The sequence below is a fragment of the Scleropages formosus genome, chromosome 9, assembly GCF_900964775.1.
Source record: "Scleropages formosus chromosome 9, fSclFor1.1, whole genome shotgun sequence".
Classification (NCBI taxonomy): Eukaryota; Metazoa; Chordata; class Actinopteri; order Osteoglossiformes; family Osteoglossidae; genus Scleropages; species Scleropages formosus.
The window spans coordinates 31,317,860-31,334,555 of NC_041814.1; the positions used below are offsets into that span (position 1 = coordinate 31,317,860).

Genomic DNA, 16,696 nt, shown 5'->3' on the forward strand with positions numbered 1-16,696 from the left:
ATAGATAGATGGGTAAAATCTTACTCTTTATTTTTTCCAGCACATATGCTCTGTCATAAATTGTTGGCAGCCCTGGAATGCGCACTGGTTCTGAGAGGCGGCCATGTGATCCTTGACATCTCAATGATGTTGGTGCATACATCTCATTTTCTGAGCTAAAACTCTATAAAAGGTAGTTACAGAACACACTTTAATGTGTTAATTGTAGCTCAAAAATATGAAATTCATTTTTCAGTTTGAGACTTCTGTAGGTCTCAACATGAGTTTAATGTTATACAGTCATTGTTGCCCCATGTACTAATCATGTAGGAAGCAATCCGGGTTGTGAAAACTTGTGTAACAGCGGAAACAACTGTATTTATTTTGAAAACTAGATTCAGGAGCGCTAGTCATTCATCAGTGAGAAACATCCAGTAGTACCTCAGCTTGAGACATCAGGTAGGCCCAGCAAACTGCTGAGTGTTCAAAAACCTCATTATCGTCAATGATTCTTGGACCTGTTCTCTTTGCAAGACTGGGCAGCAGTTCTCTGAATAGAAAGTACAGTCCTTCAACTAGAGCGATCTAAATAAGACAATTAAAAAAAAAGAAAAACCTTTATAAAACATTTAAAAGGGTCTATCTATCTATCTCTGAAAAGTTCTGTCCCGATTATGGGTATACATCACCTTTTGAATTCTTGTAAGAGTTTCTTTCCTGACCATAAGATGATGCAAACTTTGAGCCAAAGCATTACAGCCAGTGAGGTGTCGTACGTAGCCCAGCACTTTTTTAAATCCTTCTCCAGACTGCTTCATGTTCTATAGAAAAAATGTTAAGGAGGAAAAGTGAGACTTGTGGGAGCAAGTACTTTACTTAATCAAAACATTCAGTGTTTTAGCTGGTTGTTTCAAATTTACATAAACTGTAATAATTATAGGTTAAGATTATTTCTATGCAGACTAGCTGTATTGGTGTCTAACTACTTGCACTGGGCTGATCTCTTTCAGGTGCCTGACTCACTTATCAGCTGGGGTTGATGTATGTAATGGTGCTTCCTATCTTAAAATGTGTAGTCAAACACTGTTTTGAGAAGACAAACTTACATTAATCTCATCAAGTCATATTCATAGTCACTGTACAGAAGAACACACTCTCTCTTCCAGTAGAACACATTACCATTACGGGTAGAGAGACACACACATCACCATATCAGCAGCCTGTACCAAAAGGGTTCAAGGGTTCACGTATAGTCGTGAGATTAAACAGACCTAGTGAAATATGCCAGACGTACAGAAATACTGTACTTTGTTATTTTTTTCTTTTTTTTGTATTTGGTTTCACACAGTGTTGCAAATGGTTTTGTACAATAATAGCTAGAGAAAATTCAAATCTTTAAATGTGCTGATTGTACTGATTCAGCAAACATTGTGGTCAGAACAAATGTAAAAAAAAAAAGGCACAAAAAGTAACTTCTCACAATGGCAAGTAATGTTGAGAAGAAAACACTCATCCCCTTCTGTGACTGTTGTATTGAAGGACGAACATCACTTGTGAAGAACGTTTGGAAATCTGGTGTGTCTGCTTCAGATGATGACAGGTAAAATTGTACAACTGACTGGCTATTGATGCCAGCTTTCTCCAAGACTTCTGTGAATCCTTCTGTAATATTTCTGTGAATAGATAATAGACATTCATTATTATTATTATTGATGCTGCAACAGCCTGTAATCCCTCTTTGCCGAGCTATTCTCACAACATCATTGGCAAGTAAATAGTAATTATAAAGCAGCATAATTCCTAATATATCAAACATAGTAAGCTATTTGTTGTAATGATATCTTTCAAGAGAATTCTATGTGTTTGATCGCTTCAGGTTTTAAATGCGGTTATTTCTTTGCATGATCTTTCTTTGTTTAATCCCACAGTCCAAAGGCATATTTCAAGTGAATCGGCAACATGAAATTACCTGTAGTGTGTGTGTTAAGTACAGTACAAATTAATTGGAAAAATAAACCAGAAATATTCATATTTTTGGTATTGTGGCATTCACTTTTTGGTCCATGTTAGTCTCATACAGGGAACCCCATCTATATAAAGTCATGCTATTTTTTCGAGTCCTGCTTGGGGTGCCTTGTGATGGACTGGCATCCTGTCCTGGGTGTGTCCCCTCCTCCATCACCCTTGTGCCCTGTGTTGCTGGGTTAGGCTCTGGTTTGCCGTGACCCCACTCGGGACAAGCGGTTTCAGACTGTGTGTGTGTGTGTGTGTGTGTGTGTATATATATGTGTGTATTTATATATTTAGCAAACTCTTTTCTCCAACGCAACATACAATACTATATATTAAGTAGAATTTTGCTGACACTTATATCCAACATGACATTTACATGAGATGGCACAATTGGTAGTGTAGTGGTTACAGTTACTGCCTTTGTTTTGGATCCAAAGATTCCAGGTTTGATCCCCACCTCCAGCTGTAGTACCCTTGACAAAGGTAGTTACTGTACATTGCTGCAGTAAAATTACAAAACTGTGTAAATGGGTAAATAATTGTTAGCCTGCAATAATTGTAGCCAGAACACTGTGTGTTGCTAAGGAGAAAAGTGTCAGCAAAATGCATATAGCATTAAAAATATTACAGTACGCAGCCTATAGTCAGTTACACAGCAGAGCACTCTAAGGGCAAATGAGAGTCACCACTTCACCTGAAATATATTTCTGAACTTTGGAAAGAAACCAGAGGACTCAGAGGAAACCCACAAGAACATGGGAAAAACATGCAAACATTGCCAAACCAATGTCCTTTTACAGCACACTGGTGCTGTGAGACTCCAGCACTAGCTGCTGTGCCACCCGTACTATTTTGAATAAACTAATAAATAAATAAAACTCCTCCCACTTAAAATGCAGGACCCGTGCAGGTATTCCACTTTCGTGCGACAGCTTGTTTCTCAGATGTCGCAGTGTGTCTGTGGTCAGGTCAACGTTCACTTCAAAGTCCCCCTGTAATTGAGAAGCACATGAACAAATCAGACAACTTGCAAATGATAATTATGATAAGCATCTTTATAGAGGTGTTTACTTATTTACTTGTTTGCCTGTTTCTTTATTGTCCCATCTGTAATTACAATACACTGCTATTTCTCTGTGGATGTGGAATCCAGTCCCATGTCATGTTCAGTGTCCAGATCCATTCCCAGAATCTTTTTAGTAATTAAAAACTGAGGAAAGCTGATTCAGATTGAACCGTGTTACAAAGTTCTTGTCTGAAAAGTCACACACTGAATGTGGTAAACAACACTGGTACTAATACTGTGTTTGTACTCTTTTCTGCAACAAAGACAAAACTACTCAGGGATGACTATACCCATAATTATTTCCTTTTGGTGTGCATTAAATTCATCTGCCCCAAAAAACTAACAGCAATGAATGTAATAAAATATGAATTTTTAAAATTCCGGTTTTGGGACCAAAAATAAAGACATACAGAATAACATTTAAGCCTAATAAAAGTTTTAAACAGTACTGAAGAATAAAAAAAACATTGTTACTTTCATTAATCTGCAATGGAATTCAAGTTTTCTGCTGTTTCCCACATAAGGCATGACTGTCCACCCCGGTTTTAAACAGTAAACTAGTAAAGTGTGCAATGCTTACACAGCCATTCAACGGCGGAGACATCTGAATGACGGGTTATAAAGAGTTTTGCACAAGTACCTTAAGCATGATGTGGCATCGAACATTATCATCTCCATCAGCAAGATCAGAATCTGGGATTGTGTAAACTGGGACCTGCAGGTTTGCCTTAGGTGTGAATATGGCATAAATTTCAGCTCCATTTTCAATGTGCCTTTCATTCAAACACCCTGTCAGTACAGAAAATAATACCAGAAATTACCTGTAAGTTAACAGCTTATAAGTACTACTGAAAACACACACCTAACTGTATGACATCATCACATTTTAGGATATTTCTTTGCAGTACTCAGGGATTATAAAAGAAAGAAAATGCTTTGGTAACATAATATACCGTATTTAATGAAAAGAGCAACATCACACGTTCTCCACGACAGCTTTGGTTAATGTGATTTGAGTTCAGGTGATGATCTCAGTCTTGCTTCATAGTTACAGCAAACCATGCGAATGACAGGTGAAAAAGCATTGTCACTATATAGATTATATTCTATACACTATGTAGACTCACATGTGTTGAAGAAAGGGTCATCTGTTAAGGGCAAACCCTCAGCTGAATAAAGACACACAGCCAGATCGTTGCTAATGGTCTCCTGATGATGAATTCGTAGCATCAGATCCTCGAGTGTATTCTGGGATGGATCAAGATCTGGGTGTGAAAAAAACTGTGTTAAATTAAATCTTATAACAGTAACTCTGCATAGAGAGTTTCACTTTTTGAGGCTTAATCGAAGAAAATGTATTTTACTAATACTTTATATTGAGCCAAGATAGCTCTGCAAAAAATACATGGAAAACTTAATAAATTGTATTATTACACAAACACAAATGTGCTTTGCTTGGACAATTGATGGATTTGTATGAATGAAACATTTCTTGGTTTGTTTATAACTAAAACGTTTAATCTGGCAATGAAGAACGAAAGGTAAAACAGTGTTAAGGCATGATTTTACAATGATCTGGTTTATTTTCAGTGAAAATGAATGTTGCAGAAAATTTTCCTGTTAATGTTTGTAGTTTGTTACACAAGACATAAAAAGCAGAGAGGATTTCTGAATGTTTACCGCTCAGAAATAAACGTATCACATAAAACAGATGAAATGAGTGAAGCAAATGAGAAAGAAAGCAAGTCTAACAAAGGGCTCAAACCACTCATGTCATCTTTTCATGAGGGATGTGATCGATATCATGGGAAGGACACAGAGGAATGGGCAGTAGATGGAGAAAAGGAGAGAAATGTAAACTATTTATTACTACCATCGACTTACCGCTGATCGTTCTGGTCTCTGGACATTTTGGAAATCTGTACATCAGATGGTATGCTTCACTTGGTTTCTTCAAGACCTTCGCAGAGCCTGAGAGGGCTGCTGAGTTTCCCAGCTTACGAATTTTTGCCTGCATGCTCGAAAATCGTCGCTTTTCCACATGAGTTAAACCTTGCAGGGTAAAAGAAAAGTCATTTAAGTATATTTAATTTACTCCATATACAAGAAATCTAGAAGACACAGATTAAATATAGAAATATTAAGGCACAAGTGCAACACAAAGGTTTGTGCCTTTGGGTAAGAAAGGTAGAAATTTTATCCATAAACAGGTCTAACATTGTCATTCTTTTGAACAACTGCAAATCAAAATGGAATCAAGGAAAATATTACATGTCAGAGAAATTAGATGAAGTAACGACTGGACACATTACCAACAGCGTTCAAGGTGTCATCATCAATACTGTCTAGAAAATCTCGTTCATCTTTCACTCCCATTTCAATAAATTTCTTATAGTACATCTGCAGTCTAAATTGGTCAAGTAGGTTGTATATCTTGCGTTCCATCTGTGCAATAAAAAGAAGCAAAAAAGAAAAAGAAACTATAATACGTATTCAGCAGTTGGTTTATTTTTGCATAATGGTACCCCCAACAGCACTGACCACATTTCTAAAGTGTTCATAATACATTGGGGAGCATATGTATGGAGAACATGTATACTTCTCTCTCCCTTTGTGTGTGTGCGTGTAGAAAAAGTACTCATAACTTGTTTATTGTTATTGGAGCACCTGACAAATATTTCAACTGTTACAGTATAGCCCAACATGGCAACTCGACTGCAAGACTGGAAAACTGTTTGATTCGCATTCAGTTTCTGTCCCCTGTAATTTGCACGTTCTCCCTATGGATTCCCTCCCACACTCCAAAGACCCATAAGCATCTGGTGACTGTGGATGTACATTTACATTTATTCATTTAGCAGATGCTTTTCTCCAAAGCGACATACATCTCAGAGAAAATACAATTTGTACATTACATTAGGAGAAAGAGAGACATAGTTGCAGACTTGTGATTCGTAAGTAAACTTGTTTGTTTCTATCCACTTTACGCACCAATGTTCATCGCACAAGTAGGTGTACAAAATTCAAAACAGATGATTCCTGATCACCTTCCTACATTCTTTTTAAAGGTACACAAACATTTACATAGAATAAAGGAGTAGCAGCTGGGTAAAGGCTTTTCTGGGGATGATCATAAAGTTACGGTCCATGAACATTTACACCATATATGAGCTGGAGAGCTCATGAGTGAAGTGAGTCTGGAAGAGGTGAGTTTTCAGACCCTTCTGAAATGTGAATTGCCTGCATTGTGTGTGTGTGTGTGTGTGTGTGTGTGTGTGTGTTAGCTACATTTCTCTGTTGTGTAGCCTACATGAGGTAAATAACTGCAGGTCAGCCTCCTTCACTGTACTGTACCTAGCATGATAAGGCATTTACATGGGGGCAGCACGGTGGCACAGCGAGTAGCGCTGCTGTCTCACAGCACCTGGGTGGTGCGAGAGAACATGGCTTTGATCTCCGCTCAGTCTGTGGTTTGCATGTTCTCCCTGTGTCTCGTGGGTTTCCTCTGGGTGCTCTGGTTTCCTCCTACAGTCCAAAGACATGCTGTTCAGGTGGGTTCACCCCTAGTGTGTGAGTGACACAGAGAGAGTGTGTTCCACTGATGTATGGATGAGTGATCAATGTAAGTAGTGTATCTAGCAGTGTAAGTCACCACGGTGAATAAGGTGTGTGGGCTGGTAACACTACATAGTATCTGTTGTAAGTCGCTTTGGAGAAAAGCGTCTGCTAAGTGAACAAATGTAAATGTACTGGAAATCACCTGACTGGACTGGTATCAGAAAAGAAAAAAAAACAAGGGAAAATTCGAATATTAACGTGTTCATATGAGTGATGTTGCACCACTGAATAACTGGTTCTCTCACTTTATTTGATGTTTTAACCCATTTCTTTACCATTATTATTGTTATTAGTAGTACTAGTAGTTGTAATATTTGCAAATCTGTACTATTTCTTTAGTCCTGTTCTGTTACAGATCACTTTCACTTTCGATTTGTATAAAAGAAAGTGCTAAAACTTAATTTTAACAATGTTTTGCGTTTAAAGGCGGCACCTTGAATGATCATTGAAACTCTTTAAAAAAAAAAAAAAAGTGTCAGCTTTCTTTGATGACCTAATGTGCTTGTAATGAATAGATAGATGAACTAGATTAACTTTACGTTTACATAATTGCTCCAAATAGCTCCCAGATATTTAGAAGAGTTGTTGATCAACCGCTAGCCTACACCCCAACCAGACCTCGTCGCTCTTCCACATCTTCCCGCTTGGTTGGTGGTCCCGCGCACGAAAGGTAAAGTGTGAAGGTTCTCGGTTCTGTCTCCGTTGCGGTGGAATGACCTCCCCCCTCTCACTCAGAACTGCTGAAACTCTGCCCACATTTAAGAAGGGTCTGAAAACTCACTTTTTCGGGACCCATTTTTTGCCCAAGATCTCTCCAGCTGGTGTAAATGTTCATGCGCAGTAACTTCACGATCGTCCCCAGATAAGCCTTTACACAGCCACTACTCCTGTATTGCATGTGAATTTTTGTGTATCTTTTCATTAAAAAAAAAAAAAAGTCAAGAAAATTTTGGTAGGAGGTGATCGGGATTCATCTATCCTGCATTTTATGCACCTACTCGAGTCGAGCGAGGGATGAACATCGGTGCATCATGCGGAAAGTAACAAAGTAGGTTTACTTAAGAATCTCATGTCTGCAACTATGTGTCTCTTTCTCTTAATGTAATGAGCACATTGTATTTTCGCTGAGATGTGCGTCGCTTTGGAGAAAAGCATCTGCTAAATGAATAAATGTAAATGTAAATATATTAGAAGTATGTCATTGATTTGTCCACCAACTAGGAAATCACCTACCTTCCTTTCAACTGCACGAAGGCTGTCTAAGAACTCTGATCATGAGGACAAGGAGAAGTAAATGATCTTTGAACAGCACAGGTCAACAAACAGGATTACGTCATGCGCTGGTCAGTGAACGTGTCTGACAAACTTTTAAATATATATACTGTATATATAAAAAGAAACACACGTGAAGGTTGTCAGAGAGAGACAAAAATCATGACATCAAATGTAAAAGAAAGTTAAAAAGCTGAAGTTTTAAATCATTTTAACCATTTTAAGATGACAATGAATCACATTCTTCGTAATGACATTGATTTCGAAAACTTTCAGAGGAAAAAAGCAATCTGTCAGGGCAATTTAGAATTTCAACATATTTAGATCATGAATTATGAAATGGATAAAAATGTCACCTTAACAGAAGATGCGAGTTTTCCTGAACCGCTTGGCTGTTTTGAGGCAAAGTTGCAGTGTTTTTACTTTCACATTCCTAGAAAGGAGGCGCTTGTCACGACCCCAACTGCCAGCACATCGGCGACACCTGCTGCTCCTTGATGGGATAGCAGATAAAAGGCAACACCGTTGGGTCCTCAATGCGGAGCCTCAGTAATGAGTGACCGCTGGTTTCTGCTTGACCAGCAGTTGCCGCAACACTTCTCGGATTACTGGTCTTTTGCCTGTTTTCTTCTCGACCACGAATTGTGTCCTGTCCTGTCCTGTCCTGTCCTGTCCTGTCTTGTCTTTTCATCAAGGTTTGCTGATTGCCTGGCCCTTGACCTTTTTTTTTTTTTGCCTGATCCTGGATTGCTAATAAAGCAGAAAACTCCATCTGCACTTGAATCTGTCACCTTCCTGAGCCTTGTCACCATGACAGAGCTAAACTTTGTCAGGCAGGGTGGGGGTTTGTTCCAGTGAAACATTTTCCGGCTAAGACATGGGGGGCACACACGCACGCACACTTACTCGTCCTATACAGGGTCTCGGGAACTGGAGCCTAACCCGGCAACACAGGGTGTAAGGCCAGAGGGGGAGGACACACCCAGGACGGGACGCCAGTCCGTCGCAAGGCACCCCAAGGGGGAAATCGAACCCCAGACCCACCGGAGAGCAGGACCCAGTCCAATCCACCGCACCCCCTCATCTTAAATATATCATACTTTTTTAAAATGAAGTATTTTGTTTTTATTGATTTAACACCCTGGGGGTGCGGTGGCGCAGTGGGTTGGACCACAGTCCTCCTCTTCGGTAGGTCTGGGGTTCGAGTCCTGCTTGGGGTGCATTGCGATGGACTGGCGTCCCGTCCTGGGTGTGTCCCCTTCCCCCTCTGGCCTTACGCCCTGTGTTGCCGGGTAGGCTCCGGTTCCCCGTGACCCCATATGGGACAAGCGGTTCTGAAAATGTGTGTGTGTGTGATTTAACACCTTCCTCCAGTACACATATTTTGTTACAAGACAGAAGTTACAAAAGATATGTACTGCAGCGAACTGGGTTCTAACAGAGTGAAAAAGAACATTCAGACAGTTGTCTTTAAAAGCAATTATTGGAACCCTAGCACACAGCTAAAGATGCCAACACAAAAAAAAACAATATTTTTGGTTGGTGAGGAAAACTCTTTTCCTCAAGGACCTACACCTCAAGTCAGCCTTTCCAGCCTACTTAGCACCTCTCAAACTCTTCCTCCATGCTTTACTGGCCAACTCTCTCAGCCCCTTATATTCTCCGTGAGTTCCTGCAATGGTTGGACACCATTCCATCTTACCCACAATCAATCTATTTACAATAAACCCATTCCAGCCCAAACTCCCAATAATGCCAGTTATGCCCAGTAACGCACCATCCTAACATCTGTAGATTATGCCTGTTCATAATAAGATTTTCTGGTGTGTTTATTTAAAAAACAAAAACAGCTGACTTAATTACTTCATGGCATTCACACACGTTGTCAGAAGCCGCTGTGCCCGAACAGGAGTCACGGCAAGCTGGAGCCTAACTCGGCAACACAGGGTTCAGAGCTGGAAGGGGAGGAGACGCACCCTTGACGGGACGCCAGTCCATCGCAAGGCACCCCCAGAGAGCAGGCCTTGGCCAAACACATTGCGCCACCAAACACCCCTTACAACATTCAAAGTCCTGCAAAAATGTAAGCTTAGCAACTTAGCAATCCATTCAGTTCTTGCACAAGATGAGGATGGATCATCTTGAGGATCTCAAAGAACCTCGATTTGACTTCAGCTCCCCCACAGCGAAAGACAATATCGTAAAGAAGTCTCATCTTCTCCTGGCGGGTGACTGCAGCTCGCACCTTGGCACAGGCCTCTGGGTGGACCAGTGGGGACAGCTTGTCCAGAATGGTCTCCACTAGCGTCACCCTCTCAATGAGAGAGGCCCGGTGCTTGTCCACAAAGGCAACATCTGGAAAAGTGGTCAGTCAAGAAAGGTGCATTTCTGAGGGAATTCCGATATATGCTGTAACACTTGCATCTCGTTCCCTTAAATTTATTGGCTATTCCTTTTTGATTTTTTTTCCCACGAGTTAACTGTGTGCCTCATGAGGACACAATGGGAGATGTTTAAATGGATATATTTACTCATCACGTGGCACTTCTTTTGGCATAACACAAATAAATCTAGTAAAACAGAGTCATAGCTGAGTCCGTGTGAGGTGAACTAAGAGCTAGAATGGGTAAGACCTGTCTTGGATCCTGGAAAATAATCTTCATTTAGCATGGCACCTCCTGTTGTAAGTATTCAGTGCCTAAATATTTTGTGCTTCATTCATCAGGAAATATTTACACCCCAGGGCTGACAATTGTACTTACTTTCCTGATATGAGAGAGGGTCATTGACGGATTCTCGAAAGGCTGTAAAACAAAACATTGCTATCAGCCTACGGCTTTTCTAGTCTAGAGGAAATATACATTTTAATGTATCACAGATTTTTATATGTAAATAACAGCAATCATACTTCATTAATCTGTTAATTGACTTGGACTGCTTTGGCACCAAACGTGTTTGGACTTAAGGGGGAAACCCACACAAAAACAGGGAGAACATGCTAATCCAAAGAGACTGACTGGAGACTGAACGCCTTTTCTCTCGTACCATCCTGAGAGACAGCAGCGCTTTCCCCTGTGCCACGATGTCCACCTGTTTATTTTGACTATTTTAATGATCATTTTTATGTTAACTATATTTGTATTCTATTATTATTTTATTGTGTTCATAGGGTTGCAAAACATTTGTTTGCAAATGTTTTTTTTTTTTTTTAAAAAAAAAAAAGGGGTGCGGTGGCACAGTGGGTTGGACTGGGTCCTGCTCTCCGGTGGGTCTGGGGTTCGAGTCCCGCTTGGGGTGCCTTGCGACGGACTGGCGTCCCGTCCTGGGTGTGTCCCCTCCCCCTTACGCCCTGTGTTGCTGGGTTAGGCTCCCGTGACCCTGTATGGGACAAGTGGTTCAGAAAATGTGTGTGCATTGTGTACAGTACGGTAACCTGTGTTAATTCACTAAAGCGACTCACCTGATCTTTAGCTGCTGGTGTCCTTCTGTATCTTAACTTCAAGTATCTCTGGGTTCCTCTACGGTGCACGGAAGGCAGGAGCACCACTGACAAGAATCACAGCTACAGTTATCTACTAAGTAAGTGAAGACCGAGCGTAAGAAAGAGGAAATGATGCAGTGGCCCACTGGAGTCTTGTTCATGACTCGCTCTTCTGGAATCCTCTTGTGGGTGCAAAGGCTCTCCCATGTAATTAGTGTCTGAGTCAACAGATATTTCTTTGGCTTGGCTTGTGATAGTCTTATTTTCTACTACAGGTTCTGAAATCTTTGAAAAATGTGTATAACTGCCAAATAAAATTTTAATACAAAATAGATATACCTATAAGTATTTCATGCCTACTGGGGGCGTGGTGGTGCAGTGGGTTGGACCGGGTCCTGCTCTCCAGTGGGTCTAGGGTTCGAGTCCTGCTTGGGGTGCCTTGCGACGGACTGGCGTCCCGTCCTGGGTGTGTCCCCTCCCCTTCTGGCCTTACGCCCTGTGTTGCCGGGTAGGCTCCGGTTCCCCGCGACCCTGTATGGGACAAGCGGTTCAGAAAATGTGTGTGTGTGTGTGTGTGTGTGTGTGTGTGTGTGTGTGTGTGTGTGTGTGTGTGTGTGTGTATATATATTTCATGCCTTGTCACTGCCTGGACTTGACATGCCTTGGTGAATCACAAATACATGTTGTCTGAAACCACTTGTCTCAACTGGGGCCATGGCAAACCGGACAAAGTGGTGAGACAGCAGCAGTTAGAGCTTCCAGGAAAAGAGAAAGTCAGAGGCCTAAGGTGGTGGGAAGGGATGGGGCTTGAGGGTGCTATGCGTTAGCAGTACTGTTTTATCATTTCCTGAATGAGGGCCACTGCTTTTCTTGACTCGTATGGAATACATTTTGTTTTCCTTTAAGTAGTATTAGAAAGCGATGTGCATTGCTTTGGAGAAACGTGTCGGCTAAATGAATAAATGTAAACATAAAATAATGTATGTGCTGTGTAAATGGTAAGATTATGTGTCTATGTCATTAAAGATATGTATTTTTCATTTCAAGATTTTATTTTCAGAGGTATTGTGGCCAATGTGAAGGAGGATTTCATTGTGAAATACAAATGTTTTCTGCTGCTACAAACAGCGTGTGTTTAATTGCTTGTTTGTGGAATGAGGTCTACGGGCTCATTACTCTTGGATTTCATACTCTCAGTTATATACTGCAACAGCACACCTTTGAGTGCGATGTTATTGCTGATAACACCAGTTACGAAAACAGCGTCAACCAGTGCCGAGCGAAGATAGATAACCTCTGTTCCGTTCACCTACATCAAAGGTCATATGCATTTTATAAATAAAGCGATTGAGTCATTTCCTCTGGACACACGTTCATCTGTGGAGCTGTTGAACTGAAACTCCTCGATTGCTGCTGAACATTTAAACACATTTCGACACACACGACCCATTGTAAGTAGTGTATCTAGCAGTGTAAGTCACCTTGGTGAATAAGGTGTGAGGGCTGATAGTAACACTACATAGAGTTAACTGGAAGTCGCTTTGGAGGCTTGTCCTGAATGGGGTCGCTGTGAACCGGAGTTCAACCCAGAAACAAAGGATGCAAGGCTGGAGGGGGAGGTGACACACCCAGGACGGGATACCAGTCTGTTGCAAGGCACACCAAGCAGGACTTGAACCCCAGACCCACCGGAGAGCAAGACCTGGTCCAATTTAAAAGGGCTGTTCAGATGGGAGGAAAGTGCCTGCTAAATAAATAAATGTATAATATTAAATGTGTGTATATATACATATATAGATATAGTTACTATATATACATATCACATCTCAGTAAACGGTTTGTTCAATGTTCTTTACATGAGCTGTCATGGGGAATGGTGTGGGCTGATATGGCAGCCAAAATGATAAAATCGTCGAGCCCTGTCAGGTGCAGGCCATCACTCTCGTGTGGTTTGCACATAGATGTTTATTTTTGTTTGCTGAATTGTTAATTACTTTTACACAATAGAAAACACAACATGTCGCATTAACAAAGCAAATGTCTCTTGAGTGGTGGCTTGCAAACGTGCAAGAAATGATATTTTCTTCAGCATTGTTTCTTCCTCTGTAATGATTTACATTTCAGCCCTGAATTGAACGAATAGATGAATACTGACATTGACAGAACTGACACATTTACAATATTGCTTACTTTTCAGCCACATGCCTAGTTTGCAAAAATCTGAACAAACATTAGCCTCTTTTGGCCTGATATCATGCAACTTTTCTGGTTTTGTAACTGATTTCAAAAATGCCTCCCAAGTGCAATTTCAGTTAATATGAGAAAAGAAATTTCATTTTCAAGACCTCTTTAAGGCCCACTTTATTTCATTGTATTTTATTGTTTCAGTTCATGGCAAGTAGGACGATCTATACAGGTCTATATTCGGTACTGTATACAGTACTATATTGAAGATCTCTAGGCCATAGTTTGCATGTTACAGTTTGTTATTTCATCTCAGATTGCACTACTAGTTTTAATAAACTGTGAACATCTTAAACTATCATTTGCTTTGGAGTCAGAAAAGTTCTAATGATAATAATTCAGACAGTTAATGAAATAAAAATCACATAGTAAATATGAAACAATGCATCTTTGTTCATTTTCGCACCTTCAGTTGTCGCTCTACAGTTTGTAAAGTGAGGTGCTGTCAGGGTTAGTGGTGGGATGGAATGTGTGGAACTTTGAGATCAATATTGCCCTTTTGCAGGCAACGTACAAGTGTGTATCGTTGTATCTACGCACACATTTGGGATGGGTCATTTCTGCACTTGAGCACCTTTGATCACAGATGGCTTGTGGTTAACTGTGTTTGAAGGGGGTGGGTCTTGTGTTTCCTGCCTCTTACCGCCTCCTTAAACGGACAGAGAGACAAACGAGGAGCTGAAGGACGGTGATGTTCTGGACGAGCAGGAACTCACAGTCAGCATCCAGAGAGCTGCAGTCTGTCCCTACATATCCATGGCTTCCGTCCTTTTCCTCCTCCTCCTCGTCCTCCTCTTCTTCACCAGGTTCCCAGGTAAGAGAAACACGTCTCATTGGAACAGTACATAGTGCGTCTTTGGAACACAAGATGACCAGGAGCGTATGATTTGTATGTAGTTCTTATTCCCTGTTTGTTACCAGTAACTACTAATTCAGCATGGGGCACAGAACCAGTCCTACAAAGACAAGGCAGCTACACTCAACAGTGACCTCCAGTCAAACTATTTTTTTTTCATAATTCATCTTTCATCCACTTAAAAAAAAAAAAAAACATATAGTCCCACAGTGGTGTAACAGGTAGTGCAACTGTCTTGCAGAGCCTGGGCTGTTTGGTGTAAGTTGAAGCTCAGTCTCTGTGGAGTTTGCATATCCTGCTATATGACATTCTCTGTGTGCAGTGTGGACTGACAGTCTGCAGGGTAGTAATGCCAAAGGAGCTCTTTCATAGCGTCACTTGGAATTTTGACACCAGCGTCTCACTTTACATCTGCCTTACATTGTGCTTCATCCCTGTGCTCTTCGATGCTCTTCAATTAGAAATTAAAAGCAAGTTGTTCAGATAATAATTCTGATAAATTATTTACCTTTTCTGTATGTATATTTTCCTCACAGCTATTAAAGGTGTAAGGACTGAGAGCTGGTTGTCAGCAGAGAGAGGAGGATCTGTCACCATCTCATGTCACTATAATCAGAAATATAAACACCATGTAAAATACTTCTGTAAAGGATTTACATGGGAATCCTGTAGTACCATGGTACGCACCGACTCACCACAGAGTGAAGATGAGGTGTCCATCACTGATGACCCTGACAAACCGGTCTTCTATGTGACCATGAGGAACCTGCAGGAGAAGGACTCTGACTGGTACTGGTGTGGAGTGGAGACTAAAGGTACTATGGAAAAATCAAGACTTCTGTACTTATTAGTAACTGCAGGTAAGAAGGTTTTCCAGCAGCCTCCGTCATTTTTATGAGATGACACTTAAAAAGGATGTTCAGATGTGAACCATTTGATAAAGACACAAACCACGTAAATACACTTTTCATAAAACCATAATACTACTAATTCTGTATTAAGGGTTTCATATGAACTGGTTATATTTTTAATTTACCATGTCCTAGTTATATCACTTCTTCAGATTTCTTAATTTTATATAGCATTCTCACTTCAATATACTTTGTTCTGCAGCCTCTCAAACGATATAATGTTAGAAGGATTTATTATATATATATATATATATACTTCTGTTCTACAGGCATCCAGGGCGTGAGGGCTGAGAGCTGGTTCTCTGCTGTGACAGGAGGATCTGTCACTGTCCGCTGTCACTATAATAAGAAATTTAGACACCATGTGAAATACTGGTGTAAAGGTGAAACCGGGTCATCCTGTCTCACCATGGTACGCACTGACGCACCACAGAGTAAAGGTGAGGTGTCCATCACTGATGATCCTGACAACTTAGTCTTCAAAGTGACCATGAGGAACCTACAGAAGGAGGATTCTAGCTTGTACTGCTGTGGGGTGGAGACTGATGGAACTGTAGTTAACTCCGCACCTGTGTACTTAACAGTAACTACAGGTAAAAAGGTTTTACTTTTTCCTATTGACAGCATTTCTGTATTTATTTATCTTTATGGAAAATGTGATTTTTGGTATTATGATATTAGACCACAAGTACTATTCATCTTAGTTTTAAGTGTTTGAGCATTAGCTGGACTTTTAAAACGTACGTATGAATGTGCATTTATTTAATGCAAATAAAAGTAAAATGCTTATATTTTACTTGTTTTTTTAAACATTTTTCCAAGTTTTAGAATTTTCACTTACCCCTTGAAAATTTTTCAACAAAGATATGTGAAATTTTACTTTTGTGCAGTTTACCAACATGACTTCAAAAAGTTGATTTTAAAAAGACAACTAAACCACAAGCCATGTTATGCACTTGTATGTTTTGTTTTGGTTGGACTTGAATTTATACCTTTCAGTTTGTACTCTTTAGGAAGGAAGAAAGCGCTCTGAAACATTGGTTGTGAACACATTTCCAGAAGACTTAATGAATGTTCTGCCCACAACTTTCCTTTCTCTTTCAATTGCTGGATGTTCTGTTGAAGGATATCTCATTTTTATTCAGACTGAAATTAAGCAAATGAGCCTTCCATCATGTTTCAAATAAAAAGTTTTCTTTTCTTTTTTTTTTTTTTTTAAATCACTAACTCCCCAGGCAGGGAAACATAATTAAACA

The 16,696-nt window shown here is 40.3% G+C and overlaps 1 protein-coding gene across 1 annotated transcript; it reads right to left on the reverse strand.

Annotated features, from left to right (window-relative positions):
• Positions 1-626: 626 nt before the first annotated feature.
• Positions 627-8,377, reverse strand: LOC108922761 (uncharacterized). The gene is made up of 8 exons (XM_029254519.1): positions 8,305-8,377; positions 5,371-5,503; positions 4,943-5,110; positions 4,186-4,323; positions 3,699-3,847; positions 2,881-2,984; positions 1,460-1,652; positions 627-800 (listed from the first exon to the last, which is right to left on the reverse strand). Exons 2-8 carry the CDS (start codon positions 5,501-5,503, stop codon positions 627-629), a joined length of 1,059 nt encoding a protein of 352 aa, XP_029110352.1. The 5' UTR covers positions 8,305-8,377.
• Between the last annotated feature and the right edge of the window lie 8,319 nt (positions 8,378-16,696).

Coding starts and splice junctions, on each gene's coding strand:
- LOC108922761 (XM_029254519.1), bottom strand. CDS start 5,503: ATGGAACGCAAGATATACAACCTACTTGACCAATTTAGACTGCAGATG. Junction 5,111..5,370: donor TGACACCTTGAACGCTGTTG/GTAATGTGTCCA, acceptor TTACCCTGCAAG/GTTTAACTCATGTGGAAAAG. Junction 3,848..4,185: donor TGACCCTTTCTTCAACACAT/GTGAGTCTACAT, acceptor CTGTACTGACAG/GGTGTTTGAATGAAAGGCAC.